This window comes from Oncorhynchus clarkii, chromosome 4, assembly GCF_045791955.1.
Source record: "Oncorhynchus clarkii lewisi isolate Uvic-CL-2024 chromosome 4, UVic_Ocla_1.0, whole genome shotgun sequence".
NCBI classification, from domain to species: Eukaryota; Metazoa; Chordata; class Actinopteri; order Salmoniformes; family Salmonidae; genus Oncorhynchus; species Oncorhynchus clarkii.
Genome location: NC_092150.1, coordinates 9,178,592 through 9,201,057, shown reverse-complemented (window position 1 = coordinate 9,201,057; position 22,466 = coordinate 9,178,592). Strand labels below are relative to the sequence as shown.

The 22,466-nt window shown below is 42.1% G+C and overlaps 1 protein-coding gene across 1 annotated transcript in view; it reads left to right on the top strand.

Annotated features, from left to right (window-relative positions):
* The first annotated feature begins 5,189 nt into the window (after window positions 1-5,189).
* LOC139406374 (inositol hexakisphosphate and diphosphoinositol-pentakisphosphate kinase 2-like) overlaps window positions 5,190-22,466 on the top strand; it is a 66,312-nt gene continuing 49,035 nt past the window's right edge. The window contains exons 1-2 of the mRNA XM_071148908.1: window positions 5,190-5,258; window positions 21,757-22,374. Of these exons, the coding sequence (XP_071005009.1) occupies window positions 22,210-22,374 (165 nt within the window). The 5' untranslated portion in view covers window positions 5,190-5,258; window positions 21,757-22,209. The remainder of the gene's footprint in view (window positions 5,259-21,756; window positions 22,375-22,466) is intronic.

The following is a 22,466-nucleotide window of genomic DNA, read 5'->3' as shown; positions in this document are numbered from 1 at the left end:
TAGAATCTGTCAGAGGGTTTTCTGAAAAAGCGTTATTTGAGATTATTAAGTGACATTCTCTTATTTGTCTTGGTCTTCCCCATCAGATGCCTGTGAGCTCACACTGGACCTAAAAACAGCACACAGACTCCTCTCTCTAACATGATCAAAAAGGTGACGTGGGAGAAATGAACAGTCGTATCCTGATCACCCAGAGAGATTTGAGAAACGATCACAAGTGCCTCCTGAGCAATGGTTCTGACTGAGCAATGTTACTGGGAGGTTGAGTCATATTTATTTTTTATTTATTTAACCTTTCTTTAACGAGGCAAGTCAGTTAAGAACAAATTTTTATTTACAATGACGACTTACCAAATGGCCTCCTGCGGGGACAGTGGCTGGGATTTAAGAAAATGTGTACAGTGCCTTGCGAAAGTATTCGGCCCCCTTGAACTTTGCGACCTTTTGCCACATTTCAGGCTTCAAACATAAAGATATAAAACTGTATTTTTTTGTGAAGAATCAACAACAAGTGGGACACAATCATGAAGTGGAACGACATTTATTGAATATTTCAAACTTTTTTAACAAATCAAAAACTGAAAAATTGGGCGTGCAAAATTATTCAGCCCCCTTAAGTTAATACTTTGTAGCGCCACCTTTTGCTGCGATTACAGCTGTAAGTCGCTTGGGGTATGTTTCTATCAGTTTTGCACATCGAGAGACTGAACATTTTTCCCATTCCTCCTTGCAAAACAGCTCGAGCTCAGTGAGGTTGGATGGAGAGCATTTGTGAACAGCAGTTTTCAGTTCTTTCCACAGATTCTCGATTGGATTCAGGTCTGGACTTTGACTTGGCCATTCTAACACCTGGATATGTTTATTTTTGAACCATTCCATTGTAGATTTTGCTTTATGTTTTGGATCATTGTCTTGTTGGAAGACAAATCTCCGTCCCAGTCTCAGGTCTTTTGCAGACTCCATCAGGTTTTCTTCCAGAATGGTCCTGTATTTGGCTCCATCCATCTTCCCATCAATTTTAAACATCTTCCCTGTCCCTGCTGAAGAAAAGCAGGCCCAAACCATGATGCTGCCACCACCATGTTTGACAGTGGGGATGGTGTGTTCAGGGTGATGAGCTGTGTTGCTTTTACGCCAAACATAACGTTTTGCATTGTTGCCAAAAAGTTCAATTTTGGTTTCATCTGACCAGAGCACCTTCTTCCACATGTTTGGTGCACAAGGTGGCTTGTGGCAAACTTTAAACGACACTTTTTATGGATATCTTTAAGAAATGGCTTTCTTCTTGCCACTCTTCCATAAAGGCCAGATTTGTGCAATATACGACTGATTGTTGTCCTATGGACAGAGTCTCCCACCTCAGCTGTAGATCTCTGCAGTTCATCCAGAGTGATCATGGGCCTCTTGGCTGCATCTCTGATCAGTCTTCTCCTTGTATGAGCTGAAAGTTTAGAGGGACGGCCAGGTCTTGGTAGATTTGCAGTGGTCTGATACTCCTTCCATTTCAATATTATCGCTTGCACAGTGCTCCTTGGGATGTTTAAAGCTTGGGAAATCTTTTTGTATCCAAATCCGGCTTTAAACTTCTTCACAACAGTATCTCGGACCTGCCTGGTGTGTTCCTTGTTCTTCATGATGCTCTCTGCGCTTTTAACGGACCTCTGAGACTATCACAGTGCAGGTGCATTTATACGGAGACTTGATTACACACAGGTGGATTGTATTTATCATCATTAGTCATTTAGGTCAACATTGGATCATTCAGAGATCCTCACTGAACTTCTGGAGAGAGTTGGCTGCACTGAAAGTAAAGGGGCTGAATAATTTTGCATGCCCAATTTTTCAGTTTTTGATTTGTTAAAAAAGTTTGAAATATCCAATAAATGTCGTTCCACTTCATGATTGTGTCCCACTTGTTGTTGATTCTTCACAAAAAAATACAGTTTTATATCTTTATGTTTGAAGCCTGAAATGTGGCAAAAGGTCGCAAAATTCAAGGGGGCCGAATACTTTCGCAAGGCACTGTATATATAGGACAAAACACACATCACGACAAGAGAGACAACACAACACTACATAAAGAGAGACCTAAGACAACAACACAGCATGACAGCAACACATGACAACACAACATGGTAGCAACACAATATGGCAGCAGCACAACATGGTAGCAGCACAAAACATGATACAAGCATTATAGGAGTGGCATATGAAAGAATTGACTGATTTCATAGTGTGCTGATGTCATAGTGCTAGGCCACAATGACATATCTTGGAGTCTGAGGTGTTATAATGACATATACACTGCCTGGCACAATGATAAGGGCACTTTCTTAAGTAACCCCTTCTCCAATAGAGTAAGAGTGTATCTGGACTGGCAAACCGGCATGCTGTCCTTCTATCCCATCTCCCAAGACACATTAACCCTCCTGCACTTATTTGAGACCACATTCACTGAGCTCTCGATCCAGGTTTTTATGTAGGGCCTTTCTCCTCAATGTCCCCGTGTCAGCTAGAATAGCCTCGTGTCCTGGTTTCGTTTGGTTTGGTTTATTCAAATCCCCATTAGCTTTTGACAAAGCAGTAGCTATTCTTCCTGGGACACAAATTTTAAATACAACGATATACAAACAATGCACCTGAGCAAAAAAGGGAGGTCCCACTCCTGTTCCTATGTGATATGATGGAACATGTTTCCCTGAAAATACAACACACAAATGAAATACAATTAAGTCATGTCATGTATTTGTCACACGCTTCGTAAACAGGTGTAGGTAGACTAACAGTGAAACATGTGAGGCTGCTGCGGGGAGGACGGCTCATAATAATGGCCGGAATGGAGTGATGTGTTTGATACCATTCCATTGACTCCATTCCAGACATTACACTCCATTCCAGACATTACATTCCATTCCAGACATTACACTCCATTCCAGACATTACATTCCATTCCAGACATTACACTCCATTCCAGACATTACACTCCATTCCAGACATTACACTCCATTCCAGACATTACACTCCATTCCAGCCATTACACTCCATTCCAGCCATTACACTCCATTCCAGACAGTATACTCCATTCCAGCCATTACACTCCATTCCAGACATTACACTCCATTCCAGACATTACACTCCATTCCAGACATTACACTCCATTCCAGACATTACACTCCATTCCAGCCATTACACTCCATTCCAGCCATTACACTCCATTCCAGCCATTAGACTCCATTCCAGCCATTATTATGAGCCTCCACTGGTGTTGAGCCTTATTTGCATATATCCCCGTGTCCCTTTCGAGTGAATTTTAGAGTTACCAGTATCACCCATGACTGTGTTTGCTAGTGACAGAGACATGGTTGTTGCATTCATTCATTTTCAGTTCTGTGGCCATCACCAAGTGAGATCCTAAGTGATGTTATCATTAAAATGAAATGATTGAAGACAACAAAATACACATTTCATAAGGCCTTATTTTGAGGGCCTAGTTTTACCCTAATAAAGTGGACTGAAACTCATGGTTTACAGGCCACATCAGGCCTGCAAGTCACATTATGCTGGCTTGCAAAGTATTGTGTAATTTCTATTGGAATCCACCCAGAGTGGGGATAACAAACATTTGGAATTTTAATTCACCCGCAATCTGCATTCAGAAAGACTGCCAAGGTTAGAAAGACTAAAATATGAGACTACCCAAAGCAGGGGTATTCAACTCTTACCCCACGAGGTCCGGAGACTGCTGGTTTTCTGTTTTTCCTGATAAGTACAGTACTCGGGTTCCAGGTCTAAATAAGTCCCTGATTAGAAGGGAACAATGAAAAAATGCAGTGGAACTGGCTTCAAGATCCAGAGTTGAGTTTGAGGGACGTAAAGCATCTAAAATGGAACAACCATGTCAATAACGGGTAAAATAAGTCAAAATAATCGATTGGAGTAGTTTAGAAAAATGTATGTTATTTATATTTGAGTAGCATAACATTAATTAATCGATCAATCAATGCAAAAACATAAAATAAAATGAAATCAACCTGCAATACAGCATGCTGGGAAATATGATAATGATGGCCATGGTTTTGGTTAAACTCTGCTTATAAATGCTGTGTTCTGGTGCTAGTCGGAACAGGAAACGCAGACATTTCCGACATTTCCGACTCGGTCTGACTAGCACGTGAATGCGGCATTACACCAACACTGGGGTTCTTTTATGCCACTGAATTTTAATTGAACTTTTTTTTTCTACTAGTACTGACTTTTCCGATAGCTAAGATATTGAGGAAAAATGTACTTCCTATGACTGAGATCTGTGGTTGTTCCACCTAGCTATCTTAAGATGAATGCACTAACTGTAAGTCGCCCTGGATAAGAACGTCTGAAAACGTCAAATGTAAAACTCTTCACAGTGTTAATTTAACTCCTGAATCAACACTAGAAATGTAACATTGAAAAATCAACACTAGTTAAACACTGACCAATTTGCTGTGTGCTATGAAAGGGATACATTTCAATAACCTTTCAGAATTCTAAAGAACCCTAGATGCCATGTCAAGAACCCCCCCATTTAACTCAGTTTTTTTTAATCGGGCAACAGTTCTCCAAGGAACCTTAAAATCTGAGGAAGAACCATTTAATAACGTTGATTTTCCTCCCGTGTAGGTAGAATGTTTATTTGTCAGGTTGACACAACAATACTGTTTCTCAGTGAACTCTTTTGCACCGAGTGTCATTTTATGTTTGAGACATTTGATTTAGCTGTTTTTTTTTTTAAACCGATGAGAGAACATTATGGCTTTTCAATCAATTGAGTCCTACCTAACCGTGCTCTGTACCAATCCTTCATCCTAAGATGTTTTTCTTGCCATTGAATTGTATTTTTATTTATAAAAGTCAACATTGTAAATCAAATGCTTGACAAAGACACCCTCCCCAGGATTTCACATCCCTAGTCTGTCAGATGTATAATAGGTAGCAGAATTCTCCTTCTAAATAAAATAACCTTACCAAGAACGTCATAATTTAAAACATTGTAAATCATTTGTTTCTATGTACTTATGATAGCACTGTGAGCTCATTATCAGAAACACAAAATTGATTTCCAGTCAAGGTCATGTTCCGGCACACTCCAGACGGTAGATGGCAGTGACAAAGGCCTTTGTTTTAAAGAACCAAATCCTACTTCAAAGGAAAGGCGAAGCCCGCGTGCACGACAAAACAACTACCGAGGGGGAAGGAAGTTGACAGTTGGTTAATATTTAGTGGTAAGTAACTTTAATTGAGCACCGCAACACTCATTTACCAATCTTTATCGTCACTGCAGTGTGTTGGCTGTAATGTAAAGTTGACTAGCGAAGTGGGATACGTTGTAACTATTTATTTGCACGCAAAAACATTTGGCATGCAGGCAAGGTTGTTACAGTGTGCACACTTTCTTGACAGGAATACACATGAACCATTCGTGACAGACCGGTTCCAAAGCTTGTTCCTAAAAGAAAAATATAGCTGACTAAACTCTGATGAACTCCAACGGAGTGGAGCAGAGACCTAAACCGTATTCCCATTACGGAAACCGTTTATGAACCAAACGGAACAAAACGAAGTTTATATTGGACAAATTATGTTAGGTCCCTCCCCGTTGCGTTCCGTTTGCTTCTGTATAATAAACGTTTTTGCAACAATTGCCTCAGGGGTGTATTCATTGCGGAAAACGTTTAGCGTTTAAGAACCAAACAGAAGTAAACGGGGAAGGGAACTTCCTGAATTTGTCCAATATAAACTATTGTTTGGAGTAAACTGTTTGCAACATAATTTCATTTAATGACTACACCCCAGGTTTGTTGGAATTAATCATTAAATTTTTTTAAAGTATTGACCTTGGGTGAATCCATGTAGTTGGAGTTGAATTTCCATTGGTGAAGTGGAGCTGGAACTGAGCATGGCCAATTTTGACTGGAGGTCGGACAGAAATTCTCAAAGGCTGAAGCATTGGTCTTCTTGCCTGCTCCAGTAGTGCTAACTCTCACGCATGGCCGCCCATCATTTATTTAAACAGGAAGTCACATTGAGATTCAAATCCCTTTTACAAGAGAGCCCTGTACACATAACAATAAAAACAGAATATTAAAACAACATACACATGTGTATAAAACAATACAATTCAGCACAATAAGACAATTAAAAATAAAATAAAAACATTTAATTAAAGCAATCACATTCAGCTACAAATAAGTCCTCAATCAATAATTTAAACTGCCTGAGTGACACCACCAAATCTAACTGCAGATTGTTACACAAATCTGGGGCATAAAAAAACAAAATGCAGATTTTCCCAAATCTGTGGCGACTGAAGGGATCTCTAGTGTTATTCATTCCTGTGGAACAGGTTTGGTAACTTGTGATCTTAATGAATGATGTTCCATATGGAGGGAGTTTCTGTCAGATTGCGTTTGTATATAACTAAAAGAGAATGCAGCTCTCTTCTTACAGACAGAGGTCCATCCCATGCATTTGTGTGCTGCTATTGCTTTAGCTTACTGGCATGGAATTTGCAAAATATTTTAATACCGAAACTGATATAACACACAGGTGCTATAAATCACTACGTGCACATGATAAATTGCACATGATAAAGAAAGGAATGAGGTGGGTAGCTAATAAGTTTGTAGTAAAGTATTTATTTAAAAAAGTTTAACTAAACTTAAGTTTAGTTCGTTTTTGTTAGTGTACAGCTTTATGTCCATACATATTTTGTGTGTGTTTTTTTTGCCTTTACCGCCCTTATCTCACCTCATTTGCTCACATCGTATATAGACTTATTTTTCTACTGTATTATTGACTGTATGTTTGTTTTACTCCATGTGTAACTCTGTGTTGTTGTATGTGTCGAACTGCTTTGCTTTATCTTGGCCAGGACGCAATTGTAAATGAGAACTTGTTCTCAACTGGCCTACCTGGCTAAATGAAGGTGTTCTCAACTGGCCTACCTGGCTAAATGAAGGTGTTCTCAACTGGCCTACCTGGTTAAATAAAGGTGTTCTCAACTGGCCTACCTGGCTAAATAAAGGTGTTCTCAACTGGCCTACTTGGCTAAATAAAGGTGTTCTCAACTGGCCTACCTGGCTAAATAAAGGTGTTCTCAACTGGCCTACCTGGTTAAATAAATGTGAAATAAAATGTAAAAAAATACAAGCCTATTGTGTCGCACTTTCAAATGCTTCAGTGTATTTTTTTGTTGGCTGTAGCCTTGAAATAATGGAAGTAATATAGCCTAAATAATAGATTTGGTTCCTTCTTACGTTTCCTGTCTGGCTCCTGACCTATTTAGTGTTTATATGCTGTTTAATATGACATGTAGCTTATTTGAAATGATGAGCGCTTCTTACAGTCACCGATTCATGTTTATTCAAATACTTTTTTAATTCAAATCCATTTTGGTTTCAATACTTAACCAAATGGTAGTTCCAGGTAATCAGAAAAATAGATGGGTAAAAAAATTAAAGAAGCGAATTTAGTTTTAGTTTAGTTTATTTTTTATTTTTACAGGGACAGTGCACATTAATCAACGTTTCAGTAAAAGTGCCGGTTTTAGCCAGCCGGCTAATTTTCAACCGCAGTCCCTGGGCAGGTTATTAAAAACAATTACAATATAGACAATAGCAGCATAGAACAAGCAAGACATAGCAACAGGACAAGCAAGACATAGCATACAGACAGAGCAACATAGGACAAGCAAGACATAGCATACAGACAGAGCAACATAGGACAAGCAAGACATAGCATACAGACAGAGCAACATAGGACAAGCAAGACGTAGCATACAGACAGAGCAACATAAAACAAAAAGCAGCAAGACAAAATTCATAAAAGCAACAAAGTGTTTCCACACCTCACAAGCTACAGACAACAGACAACATGGAAAGCGGCAACACACAGCTAGGGACCATGTTCACAAATCTGATTGACCTTTAGCCATGTCTTCAAGCATTTTGTGAAAGTGTGATATGTGGTGCAGTTATGTGTGTCTGATGGCAGTGTATTCCAGACATGGGAAGCTCTCACAGAGAATGCAGATTTACTAAAGGTGCTTTTCCTTAGGGGAACTATACAGTCACCTCTCATGGCAGACCTTGTGGATCTGCTGCCATATGTCTGGGTTTTCTGTTTAACAAAAATATTGAGTGGAGGGGGAGCCAGGCCATTAAGGATCTTGAATACAAGACATGCGTCGGTGTATTGCACAAGATTTTCCCAACTCAAGAGCTCATGCTTTCTAAGAATGTGACAATGATGATGGCTATTGGGCTTCCTATCAAGCACTTTGAGAGCCTGTTTGTAGACAGACTGAATAGGTTTTAATGTTGTACAGCAAGCAAATTTGGAGCGGCAGTTTTTTGTTGTTGAGATTTTTAGCAGAGCAGGTGGAGAGCACAGAAGCAGTGGGAAGGCACTCCTCCATGAGCTATGAGGGGGATTTCTGACCTCTCAACTCCACTCACATACTCTTGAGTGGAGTTCATCAGAAACTTCCTTCACAGTGGAGTTTAGTCAGCTACCTCTTAAGCTAAAGTGATGTTTGCTAATGTCAGCAATCAGTCAGTGGTGACCTTTTTTTTAGAACATTTTTTAAACTTCTGTTTCATTGTTTGACAATTGCCTTGTTTTCCCCTTGTGTAATGTTGCTAGGTCACCCACTCTCAGGTTGGTTGTAAATAGAGTAAGCATTTTGTTGTGCGTGCCTCGCTATACAGTAAGCATTTTGTTGTGCGTGCCTCGCTATACAGTAAGCATTTTGTTTTGTCTGTGCTGTAGATGGCATCTGGGTCAAGGAGTGTTGGGGTATGGAGACTAGAGGGCTTAAGCTATTTCTGTGATGTGTGGCCGGCGGTGGGGAATGAGGTATTGTCATTCCTCGTCTGTACGTTCAGTACACTCCAGACTATTGAACATAATGATGAACAGATTTGTTAAAGATTTAAGCATTGGAGGCTACTCCGATTTTTAAAAATAAATAATAATAATCACCTGTGCACAGTCTCGATTCTGTCTCAGTGTTTCTGATAATACCTGTTAGGCTGTGTGAAGTCTCAGTGTTTCTGATAATACCTGTTAGGCTGTGTGAAGTCTCAGTGTTTCTGATAATACCTGTTAGGCTGTATGAAGTCTCAGTGTTCTGATAATACCTGTTAGGCTGTATGAAGTCTCAGTGTTCTGATAATACCTGTTAGGCTGTGTGAAGTCTCAGTGTTTCTGATAATACCTGTTAGGCTGTATGAAGTCTCAGTGTTCTGATAATACCTGTTAGGCTGTATGAAGTCTCAGTGTTCTGATAATACCTGTTAGGCTGTATGAAGTCTCAGTGTTCTGATAATACCTGTTAGGCTGTATGAAGTCTCAGTGTTCTGATAATACCTGTTAGGCTGTATGAAGTCTCAGTGTTTCTGATAATACCTGTTAGGCTGTATGAAGTCTCAGTGTTCTGATAATACCTGTTAGGCTGTATGAAGTCTCAGTGTTCTGATAATACCTGTTAGGCTGTATGAAGTCTCAGTGTTCTGATAATACCTGTTAGGCTGTATGAAGTCTCAGTGTTCTGATAATACCTGTTAGGCTGTATGAAGTCTCAGTGTTCTGATAATACCTGTTAGGCTGTATGAAGTCTCAGTGTTCTGATAATACCTGTTAGGCTATATGAAGTCTCAGTGTTCTGATAATACCTGTTAGGCTGTATGAAGTCTCAGTGTTTCTGATAATACCTGTTAGGCTGTATGAAGTCTCAGTGTTCTGATAATACCTGTTAGGCTGTATGAAGTCTCAGTGTTCTGATAATACCTGTTAGGCTGTATGAAGTCTCAGTGTTTCTGATAATACCTGTTAGGCTGTATGAAGTCTCAGTGTTTCTGATAATACCTGTTAGGCTGTATGAAGTCTCAGTGTTCTGATAATACCTGTTAGGCTGTATGAAGTCTCAGTGTTCTGATAATACCTGTTAGGCTGTATGAAGTCTCAGTGTTCTGATAATACCTGTTAGGCTGTATGAAGTCTCAGTGTTCTGATAATACCTGTTAGGCTGTATGAAGTCTCAGTGTTCTGATAATACCTGTTAGGCTGTATGAAGTCTCAGTGTTCTGATAATACCTGTTAGGCTGTATGAAGTCTCAGTGTTCTGATAATACCTGTTAGGCTGTATGAAGTCTCAGTGTTCTGATAATACCTGTTAGGCTATATGAAGTCTCAGTGTTCTGATAATACCTGTTAGGCTGTATGAAGTCTCAGTGTTTCTGATAATACCTGTTAGGCTGTATGAAGTCTCAGTGTTCTGATAATACCTGTTAGGCTGTATGAAGTCTTAGTGTTCTGATAATACCTGTTAGGCTGTATGAAGTCTCAGTGTTCTGATAATACCTGTTAGGCTGTATGAAGTCTCAGTGTTTCTGATAATACCTGTTAGGCTATATGAAGTCTCAGTGTTTCTGATAATACCTGTTAGGCTGTATGAAGTCTCAGTGTTTCTGATAATACCTGTTAGGCTGTGTGAAGTCTGTGTTCTGATAATACCTGTTAGGCTGTATGAAGTCTCAGTGTTCTGGTAATACCTGTTAGGCTGTATGAAGTCTCAGTGTTTCTGATAATACCTGTTAGGCTGTATGAAGTCTCAGTGTTCTGGTAATACCTGTTAGGCTGTATGAAGTCTCAGTGTTCTGATAATACCTGTTAGGCTGTATGAAGTCTCAGTGTTCTGATAATACCTGTTAGGCTGTATGAAGTCTCAGTGTTCTGGTAATACCTGTTAGGCTGTGTGAAGTCTCAGTGTTCTGATAATACCTGTTAGGCTGTATGAAGTCTCAGTGTTCTGATAATACCTGTTAGGCTGTATGAAGTCTCAGTGTTCTGGTAATACCTGTTAGGCTGTATGAAGTCTCAGTGTTCTGATAATACCTGTTAGGCTGTGTGAAGTCTGTGTTCTGATAATACCTGTTAGGCTGTATGAAGTCTGTGTTCTGATAATACCTGTTAGGCTGTGTGAAGTCTGTGTTCTGATAATACCTGTTAGGCTGTGTGAAGTCTCAGTGTTCTGATAATACCTGTTAGGCTGTATGAAGTCTCAGTGTTCTGATAATACCTGTTAGGCTGTATGAAGTCTCAGTGTTTCTGATAATACCTGTTAGGCTGTATGAAGTCTCAGTGTTCTGATAATACCTGTTAGGCTGTGTGAAGTCTCAGTGTTCTGATAATACCTGTTAGGCTGTATGAAGTCTCAGTGTTCTGATAATACCTGTTAGGCTGTATGAAGTCTCAGTGTTCTGATAATACCTGTTAGGCTGTATGAAGTCTGTGTTCTGATAATACCTGTTAGGCTGTATGAAGTCTCAGTGTTTCTGATAATACCTGTTAGGCTGTATGAAGTCTCAGTGTTTCTGATAATACCTGTTAGGCTGTATGAAGTCTCAGTGTTTCTGATAATACCTGTTAGGCTGTATGAAGTCTCAGTGTTCTGATAATACCTGTTAGGCTGTATGAAGTCTCAGTGTTTCTGATAATACCTGTTAGGCTGTATGAAGTCTCAGTGTTTCTGATAATACCTGTTAGGCTGTATGAAGTCTCAGTGTTCTGATAATACCTGTTAGGCTGTATGAAGTCTCAGTGTTTCTGATAATACCTGTTAGGCTGTATGAAGTCTCAGTGTTCTGATAATACCTGTTAGGCTGTATGAAGTCTCAGTGTTTCTGATAATACCTGTTAGGCTGTATGAAGTCTGTGTTCTGATAATACCTGTTAGGCTGTATGAAGTCTGTGTTCTGATAATACCTGTTAGGCTGTATGAAGTCTGTGTTTCTGATAATACCTGTTAGGCTGTATGAAGTCTCAGTGTTTCTGATAATACCTGTTAGGCTGTATGAAGTCTCAGTGTTCTGGTAATACCTGTTAGGCTGTATGAAGTCAGTGTTTCTGATAATACCTGTTAGGCTGTATGAAGTCTCAGTGTTCTGATAATACCTGTTAGGCTGTATGAAGTCAGTGTTTCTGATAATACCTGTTAGGCTGTATGAAGTCTCAGTGTTCTGATAATACCTGTTAGGCTGTATGAAGTCTCAGTGTTCTGATAATACCTGTTAGGCTGTGTGAAGTCTCAGTGTTCTGATAATACCTGTTAGGCTGTATGAAGTCTCAGTGTTCTGATAATACCTGTTAGGCTGTATGAAGTCTCAGTGTTCTGATAATACCTGTTAGGCTATATGAAGTCTCAGTGTTCTGATAATACCTGTTAGGCTGTATGAAGTCTCAGTGTTTCTGGTAATACCTGTTAGGCTGTGTGAAGTCTGTGTTCTGATAATACCTGTTAGTCTAGATGACTAACTAGTCATGATGGCCTACTTTGTTTTCATAGTGAACGCTTGTATGCTGCTGTCAATCAGCACAAGTAAATGGCTAGTGGAAGACAACAATACTCTGACTGTGCCGGTCTTTGCGGTCTCCTTCAATCCCTTTGAAATGAAACACTCTTTAATGGACAGCATATGGCTCCTGTATTTGCACAGACAGTTCTGTGTCATTGGCAGTGGCAACCCGCCCCTAAAAAAATGGTTGGATTATGGATTGTTTTAAATGCTCATAAAAGTGAGGTAAATGTGTACATATGGTGGTGAAAAAAAATGTACGTGAACCCTTTGGAAATACCTGGATTTCTGCATATATTGGTCATCAAATTTGATCTGATCTTCATCTAGGTCACAACAATAGACAACCAGTCTGCTTAAACTAATAACACACAAACAATTATACGTTTTCATGTCTTTATTGAACTGGTTGACCCTCCTCTGGCAGCAATAACCTCAACCAAACATTTTCTGTAGTTGCGGATCAGACCTGCACAACGGACAGGAGGAATTTTGGACCATTCCTCTTTACAAAACTGTTTCAGTTCAGCAATATTCTTGGGTTGTCTGGTGTGAACTGCTCTCTTGAGGTCATGCCACAGCATCTCAATCAGGTTGAGGTCGGGACTCTGACTGGGCCACTTCAGAAGGTGTACTTTCGTCTGTTGAAGCCATTCTGTTGTTGATTTACTTCTGTGTTTTGGGTCGTTGTCCTGTTGCATCACCCAACTTCTGTTGAGCTTCAATTGGCGGACAGATAGCCTTACATTCTCCTGCAAAATGTCTTGCTAACCTGGGAATTAATTTTTCCGTTGATGATAGCAAGCTGTCCAGGCCCTGAGGCAGCAAAGCAGCCCCAAACCATTATGCTCCCTCCACTATACTTTACAGTTGGGATGAGGTTTTGATGTTGGTGTGCTGTGCCTTTTTTTCTCTACACATAGTGCTGTGTGTTCCTTCCAAACAACTCAACTGTAGTTTCATTTGTTCACAGAATATTTTGCCAGTAGCGCTGTTGAACATCCAGGTGCACTTTTACAAACAGTCATGAAGCAATGTTTTTTTGGGGCAGCAGTGGCTTCTTCCGTGGTTTCCTCCCATGAACACCCTTCTTGTTTAGTGTGTTACGTATCTTAGACTCAACAGAAACAAACTTTATTTAACTAGGCAAGTCAGTTAAGAACACATTCTTATTTTCAATGATGGCCTAGGAACTGCCTTGTTCAGGGGCAGAACGACAGATTTTTACTTTGTCAGCTCAGGGATTCAATCTTGCAACCTTACAGTTAACTAGTCCAACGCTCTAACCACCTGCCTCACGAGGAGCCTGCCTGTTGCGCGAATGCAGTAAGAAGCCAAGGTAAGTTGCTAGCTAGCATTAAGCTTTTCTTATAAAAAACAATCAATCAATCATAATCACTAGTTATAACTACACATGGTTGATGATATTACTAGATTATCTAGCGTGTTGCATATAATCGATGCGGTGTGCATTCGTGAAAAAGACTGTCGTTGCTCCAACGTGTACCTAACCATAAACATCAATGCCTTTCTTAAAATCAATGCATAGAAGTATATATTATTAAAACTGCATATTTATCTAAAAGAAATCCAGGATAGCAGGCAATATTAACCAGGTGAAATCGTGTCACTTCTCTTGCGTTCATTGCACGCAGAGTCAGGGTATATGCAACAGTTTGGGCCGCCTGGCTCATTGCGAGCTAATTTGACAGAATTTTACATAATTATGACATACATTGAAAGTTGTGCAATGTAACAGCAATATTTAGACTCATGGATGCCACCTGTTAGATAAAATACAGAACGGTTCCGTATTTCACTGAAATAATAAATGTTTTGTCTACGAGATGATAGTTTCCGAATTCAACCATATTAATGACCTAAGGCTCGTATTTCTGTGTGTTATTATGTTATAATTAAGTCTATGATTTGATAGAGCAGTCTGACTGAGCGATGGAAGGCAGCAGCAGGCTCGTAAGCATTCATTCAAACAGTACTTTTGTGCATTTTGCCAGCAGCTCTTCGCAATGCTTCAAGCATTGCGCTGTTTATGACTTCAAGCCTATCAACTCCCGAGATTAGGCTTGTGTAACCGATGTGAAATGGCTAGCTAGTTAGCGGGGTGTGCGCTAATAGAGTTTCAAACGTCACTCGCTCTGAGACTTGGAGTAGTTGTTCCCCTTGCTCTGCATGGGTAACGCTGCTTCGAGGGTGGCTGTTGTCATTGTGTTCCTGGTTCGAGCCCAGGTAGTGGCGAGGAGAGGGATGGAAGCTATACTGTTACACTGGCAATACTAAAGTGCCTATAAGAACATCTAATAGTCAAAGGTGAATGAAATACAAATCGTATAGAGAGAAATGGTCCTATAATTCCTATAATAACTACAACCTAAAACTTCTTACCTGGGAATATTGAAGACTCGTGTTAAAAGGAACCACCAGCTTTCATATGTTCTCATGTTCTGAGCAAGGAACTTAAACATTAGCTTTCTTACATGGCACATATTGCACTTTTACTTTCTTCTCCAACACTTTGTTTTTGCATTATTTAAACCAAATTGAACAGGTTTCATTATTTGAGGCTAAATTGATTTTATTAATGTATTAAATTAAGTTAAAATAAGTGTTCATTCAGTATTGTTGTAATTGTCATTATTACAAATAAAAAAAAATGTCCGATTTAATCGGTATCAGCTTTTTTTGGTTCTCCAATAATCGTTATCGGTATCGGCGTTGAAAAATCATAATCGGTCGACCTCTACCATGTTCCAGAGATTTCAGTAAGTCTTTAGCTGACACTCTAGGATTCTTCTTAACCTCAATGAGCATTCTGCACTGTGCTCTTGCAGTCATCTTTGCAGGATGGCCACTCCTAGGGAGAGTAGCAACAGTGCTAAACCTTTTGTCAATTTGTCTTACTGTGGACTGAAGAACATCGAGGCTTTTAGAGATACTTTTGTAATCGTTTCCAGCTTTATGCAAGTCAACATTTCTTAATCTTAGGTCTTCTGAGATCTCTTTTGTTTGAGGCATGGCTCACATCAGGCAATACTTCTTGTGAATAGCCAACTCACATTTTGTGAGTGTTTTTTATAGGGCAAGGCAGCTCTAACAAACATCTCCAATCTCGTCTCATTGATTGGACTCCAGATTAGCGGACTCCAATTAGCTTTTGGAGAAGTCATTAGCCTAGGGGTTCACATACTTTTCCCAACTTACACTGTGAATGTTTTAATGATCTATTCAATATAGACAAGAAAAATACAATAATTTGTGTTATTAGTTTCAGCACACTGTCTATTGTTGTGACCTAGATGAAGATCAGATCAAATTTTATGACCAATTTATGCAGAAATCCAGGTAATTCCAAAGGGTTCACATACTATTTCTTGCCACTGTATGAAGTTATCTCAGATTGCAAGTTAACTGGCTAGTTGTGGCATGTTAGCTAGCTATCCCCAGTCAGATTGCAAGTTAACTGGCTAGTTGTGACACGTTAGCTAGCTATCCCCAGTCAGATTGCATCTGCATGCTTGTTGCGTTCTCCCTGGTGCGTGCGTGCGTTCGTTCGTGAGCTGACTGCTCATTCTAAATAGTATATTCGAATCCGTGTCGGCGTGAAGCTGCGTTCATTCGGTTTTTGACACGCAGAAGTAAAATGGGTGTGTTTATGCTGCTGTTCAAATGCACAGATCACTTTATATGTCTTCACAAAAAAAACTCCCGGTAGTTTGAAAGCTTGGCATCATATTTTATTCATGCAGCTTTGTTGATGACTCCAACCACCTCACTCCCCTAGTATTCAACCAATCAGTGGCTGTCATTGGGCCTGTTATCAGTGAGTCGGATAGTGCGTGCCTTTTCTGAGAGCTCCGTTGATGATCCCACCCTAATCATAAACATTGGTGGAAGCAAGGACTTTCTACAGGACACTGTCACAAAGGTTACTGTCTCAAAGGTTAAAAGCCTTTATTGGGTTCGTCACACTTTGGGTGGTGGAGGTGACCCACTGCCAGACAGACAGTGGGTCGGTCGATGCCAGAGGGAGATGGGAGATGGGGACGTGTTCTATCAGCCATCTTGGATTTAATTAATCATAGGTGTCGGAGGAGGACGTCGTAGGCATCGGCAGAAGTAGTGCCTTTTTAATGAAGGCTGAATCTTACAAAAATTGAGATGGTGAGGTAAAGGGATGAATGAAGCACAGCAAGGATTGGAAGATTGGAGACTAGAAACAAAGATGGAGCATTGTGCGCGCAGGCATTAGGACAGACGCGCAGGCATTAGGACAGACACGCAGGCGTTAGGACAGGCAGGCAGGCAGGCAAACACGCAGGCATTAGGGCAGGCACACAGGCAGGCAAACACGCAGGCATTAGGGCAGGCACACAGGCATTTGGACAGACAGGCACACAGGCACTAGGACAGACAGGCACACAGGCATTAGGACAGACAGGCACACAGGCATTCGGACAGACAGGCATTAGGACAGACAGGCACACAGGCATTAGGACAGACAGGCACACAGGCATTAGGACAGACAGGCACGCAGGCATTAGGACAGACAGGCACGCAGGCATTAGGACAGACAGGCACGCAGGCATTAGGACAGACAGGCACGCAGGCATTAGGACAGACAGGCACGCAGGCATTAGGACAGACAGGCACGCAGGCATTAGGACAGACAGGCACGCAGGCATTAGGACAGACAGGCACGCAGGCATTAGGACAGACAGGCACGCAGGCATTAGGACAGACAGGCACGCAGGCATTAGGACAGACAGGCACGCAGGCATTAGGACAGACAGGCACGCAGGCATTAGGACAGACAGGCACGCAGGCATTAGGACAGGCGCACGGCATTAGGACAGGCGGCGGGCATTAGGACAGGCGCGCACACAGGCATTAGGACAGGCGCGCAGGCATTATGACAGGCTTGCAGGCATTAGGACAGGCATTAGGACAGGCAGGCAGGTAAACACGCAGGCATTCAGACACAGACGCGCAGGCATTCAGACACAGACGCGCAGGCATTCAGACACAGACGCGCAGGCATTCAGACACAGACGCGCAGGCATTCAGACACAGACGCGCAGGCATTGACACAGACGCGCAGGCATTCAGACACAGACGCGCAGGCATTCAGACACAGACGCGCAGGCATTCAGACACAGACGCGCAGGCATTCAGACACAGACGCGCAGGCATTCAGACACAGACGCGCAGGCATTCAGACACAGACGCGCAGGCATTCAGACACAGACGCGCAGGCATTCAGACACAGACGCGCAGGCATTCAGACACAGACGCGCAGGCATTCAGACACAGACGCGCAGGCATTCAGACACAGACGCGCAGGCATTCAGACACAGACGCGCAGGCATTCAGACACAGACGCGCAGGCATTCAGACACAGACGCGCAGGCATTCAGACACAGACGCGCAGGCATTCAGACACAGACGCGCAGGCATTCAGACAGACAGACAGGCAGGCATTAGGACAGACAGACAGGCAGGCATTAGGACAGGCTGACAGGCAGGCATTAGGACAGGCTGACAGGCAGGCATTAGGACAGGCTGACAGGCAGGCATTAGGACAGGCTGACAGGCAGGCATTAGGACAGGCTGACACGCAGGCATTAGGACAGTCTGACAGGCAGGCATTAGGACAGGCTGACACGCAGGCTATAGGACAGGCTATAGGACAGGCGGACGGGCAGGCTATAGGACGGGCAGGCTATAGGACAGGCAGACAGGCTGGCACGCAGGCTATAGGACAGGCTTTACGGACAGGCGGACGGGCGGGCTATAGGACAGGCTATAGGAGAGGCTATAGGACAGGCGGACGGGCAGGCTATAGGACAGGCGGACGGGCAGGCTATAGGACAGGTGGACGGGCAGGCTATAGGACAGGCGGACGGGCGGACGGGCAGGCTATAGGACAGGCTGACACGCAGGCTTTAGGACGGGCGGGCAATAGGACGGGCTATAGGACAGGCAGACCTAATACTTTAAAGGGGCAATCTGCAGTTGCTACATCTTAAAAAAAAAAAATGTTTTAAATGAATGATTGAAAGGTATAGCTTCATAAGGCGGCAGGGTTGCCTAGTGGTTCGAGCATTGGACTAGTAACCGGAAGGTTGCAAGTTCAAATCCCCGAGCTGACAAGGTCGTTCTGCCCCTGAACAGGCAGTTCCTAGACCAGTTAACCCACTGTTCCTAGACCAGTTAACCCACTGTTCCTAAGCCGTCATTGAAAATAAGAATTTGTTCTGACTCGCCTAGTTAAATAAAGGTAAAAATAATAGAATATAACAGTAATATCTACCAGATTTGAAAGTCAATCTTCATCACTAGTTGTTCAACCATCATCACTAGTTGTTCAACCATCAACACTAGGTGTTAAACCATCAACACTAGGTGTTCAACCATCAACACTAGGTGTTAAACCATCATACATTAGCCATCAATTAAGGAAGGAAACTGAAGAGGCCGGCCTTCCAGTACCACTATTCTCCTCAACCCACCAGTTCTATCTCCCCCAGTCACTCAAGGCCTGATAGCCTTACTGCTGTGTTTCTTTTGAGCGCGGTGGTGTTGAGTGTCTTCACACTGTCGTTGTAGCTATGTATTTATGAGTTTATCTCCCGTCCTCGGCTGTCCGAGATGAGCTTCCACTTGGTTTAGTGCGGCCTGTCCGTGTCAACGCCGTAGAGGAGAGTGATGAGTTATGTTTGGGTAGCGGTACTAGTGTAGGCCTCTGCACCCAATACTTTTCTCTACCCTGTCCACCCCTGGCCCTCTTTCAACCTCCCTGAAAGGAGGGCAGGCTATTCTGGGGACCGGGGTTACCCATGGTCACATGTTATGTGTGACAAAGTTGAGATATGTGTGGGCAGGATCTGTCTAAAAGTAGCATGTGGTTTTAGCTAGCGTGCTAGCATTCTATAGCATATCATGAAAGGAGTTGGTTTTGTTTCAAATCAGATCAAATTTTAATTTGTCACATGTTTATTAACAACAGGTGTAGACTAACAGAGAAATGCTTACTTACTGGGCCCTTCCCAACAAAACAGAGAGGATGGGGGGGAAAAGAAAAGTAATATAAAGTAGCACAAGGAATAAATACACAAATGTTTTGTATACTGAGTGTATTTAGCAGACTTATGGCTTGGGGGTAGAAGCTGTTTAGGATCCTGTTGGTATCACTTATGAGATGAAGGTCAGGAGGTCAGAGACCTGGCAGTGTTGTGCCAGGACAACAACCTCTCCCTCAATGTCAGCAACACAAAAGGAGCTGATCGTGGAAACGGAGGGCCGAACACACCGTCATCCACGTTGACAGAACAGTCTATGACTTGGGCGGCTGGAGTCTTTGACCGTTTTTAGGGCCTTGGAGGTTGCGAGATAAATATGCCAATGAGCAGAAACGAAAATAAACTAATTGTAAAAAAAAACAGGCAATCCAGCGCATACATTTATGCATGTTTAAGTAGAAGCTACTGAATGTAATTTTTGGTAAGTTTGGATATTTTACAAGCGAATCTGAACGAGAGACATTGTGCAAATGAACAAAGTTTTGACGCATGCTTGTCTGCTCTGAAGCAGCATGTGTACACTGCGTCTGTCTGGAGGGAGAAGGGGCGGGAGGAGATGACTGGGAAGAGCAGACTGGCCGAGAATGGAGAGGAGAAAAAAGGCATGAAAATCAAATCAAGATGGTGGCAGCTGTACATAACTCCTCCAAAGGGCTTTGACTTCTTAAACATGGCAGAAAGCTCGCACAATATGTGACTCGTTTCATGAAACTATGTGTATGTCGCATGGCACTACTTCACAGGAGAGCCATTTGAATACATTTTTTAAAAATATAAATATTTTTGGCAGAAATGTGTTCTGGAACATGTGAACTTTCATGTGCCTTAATAACAAACGTGTATGCCATCTGAAAATGCAAATACAATTGTTAAATTAGGAGCCTAGTTGGTTTAGCCACAGAAAAAGTCAGCAACCTTCCCACTAGTCATGATTGGCTGAGACAACGAGTGGGCTGGACATGCCAAGAGATGAGTTTGCATTGGTCTGCCATGTAGCACGCTCCTGTCTATATCATGAGCTGGTCAGTATGTGTAGATAATAATTTCTAACAGGGTTTTTTTGTAGAACTGCATAAGTGTTGCTCTCCACTTTCTGGAGGACCGAGTTTTGAAATCAGTGGAATTAGAGTATGATAGCTAAGGAGATGGGGAACATTCTGGTGTTTCATTGCAAATATGCAGACTGAACCTGTCTCAGAGAGAAACACTCTGAATTTATGAACAGACAATCTGACAACGCTCTGAGTTTACAAATGCCCTGAGCACACTCTGGCACTCCAGATTAAATTGACCAACACACCCGTAGTACATAACAGCCTTTAGACAATGAGCTCTCCAGTAGGTACCAAAACATTCCAGGGCCATTTTCTCAAAAGTGAGTTTACAAGTTTATCAACATTCAAAGTAGAATTACTTTCCTATTGTTCCTCAACTCTAGTGTATGATATACCATTTTCTAGCTCTGAGTCTCTACTTTTATCCGATGTAAAAAAAACAACACAATTTCAAATTTTGCTACATAAGACCGACTCGTGCCTGTCGGTCCCATATGATGGCCCGTCAATTTATTAATTCAGTAAATGACTTCGAAAACCAGCAAGTTAAACTTAGGGGTCGCGTTAACAGAGATTTCTTTATTTTTCACACAGGAAAAAACAGTGCTTAAGAAATCTCTTGCTGTGTTTTGTAAGCGGAGATCTACAATGCTTATTGTAATTTCTGTTCACCATCGGCAATTCAGATAATGACTGTAACTCCTTATTTAGAATTTCAGTGAGCTCACTGGCTTTGGGTGCTGACATGTAGAGTGTACATAATCATTCTAGCTTTGTGTAAGACCAGTGGCAAATCATTTGTAAAATAGAGAAGAGTAATGGCCCAAGGGAACTGCCCTGAGGGACACCGCACTGTGCATATGTGACATGCTCAATCATAATCAGTCGGAAGTTGCGATGGCTAATTTGCATATCAATTATGTGTTTGTCCATTGAGATACAATGTGATTTCGGCTAGAAAATAAAGATGGACTAACTTTAACAAACGACTGTATATCACAGGACAAAAAAGGACCGTTTTAGTTATGCTCTTCACGGCATGTGGCCATAGCAACTCCAAACAGTGGTACGACACCCAGTAGATGAGTAGAGCTGAGTTAGAGAGATGAGGCAGCATTATTAGACAGCATGCGGACTTCTTCACAGGCGCTGAACTCAGTCTCTCAGGGTTGGTCTGTTTCTCAGTTTTTCTTTCTGTGTTGTCCTCCGTAGGTGTTGCCTGGTGGTGAGACTGGAGGGACCTTTGTGAACCAGTCATCTCATTGTCCTCAGCTTAGAGCGATGCCACTTTGCAGAATGAGACTCTTCTCCTGACACAGGGACTGTACTCCTCCCCCCAACCTTAGCAACCCGGACTCTCTACCTACCTACCTCACCCCTGACCCCCATTACCTCACCCCTGACTAACCCATAAACCCTCCCCTCTAATTACTACCTCAACACTCTCCTCTATGTAAACCTGCTGCTCTTAAACCGCTCTGTCCCCACCCTCCGGAGTATTACATTACATTCAATACATCAACAGGGGGAATTTAAAAAGCATTGTCAGTGCCTACTCCCTGGTGTCCATTTTGTGCCCAGAGTGTATCCTCAGTAGGGTGCTCTAAGCCTGTGTACTGGCACGTGACGATGCTGCTGAACTTCGAGTGACGTCCCCACTCTGTGATGTCAGAGGCTAGAGGAGAGGGGCGGGACCAGAGTGGGAATCTCTCGTTTGTGGTTGGTGGTGTCGATGAAGACCACCGAAGCTCAGAAGAAGGAGGAAGAATAAAGAACGAGGGAGAGATGCGAAAAGGAGAGGAGGAGGACGATGACAAGGATGATGACTCGGTGTGTATGTGGAAGCAGAAAAAAAAGACTAGTCTTTACTTGCTTCCTTGCTTCCTCACCTCCTTCTCGAACCGCATTTGAGGGGAAGAATC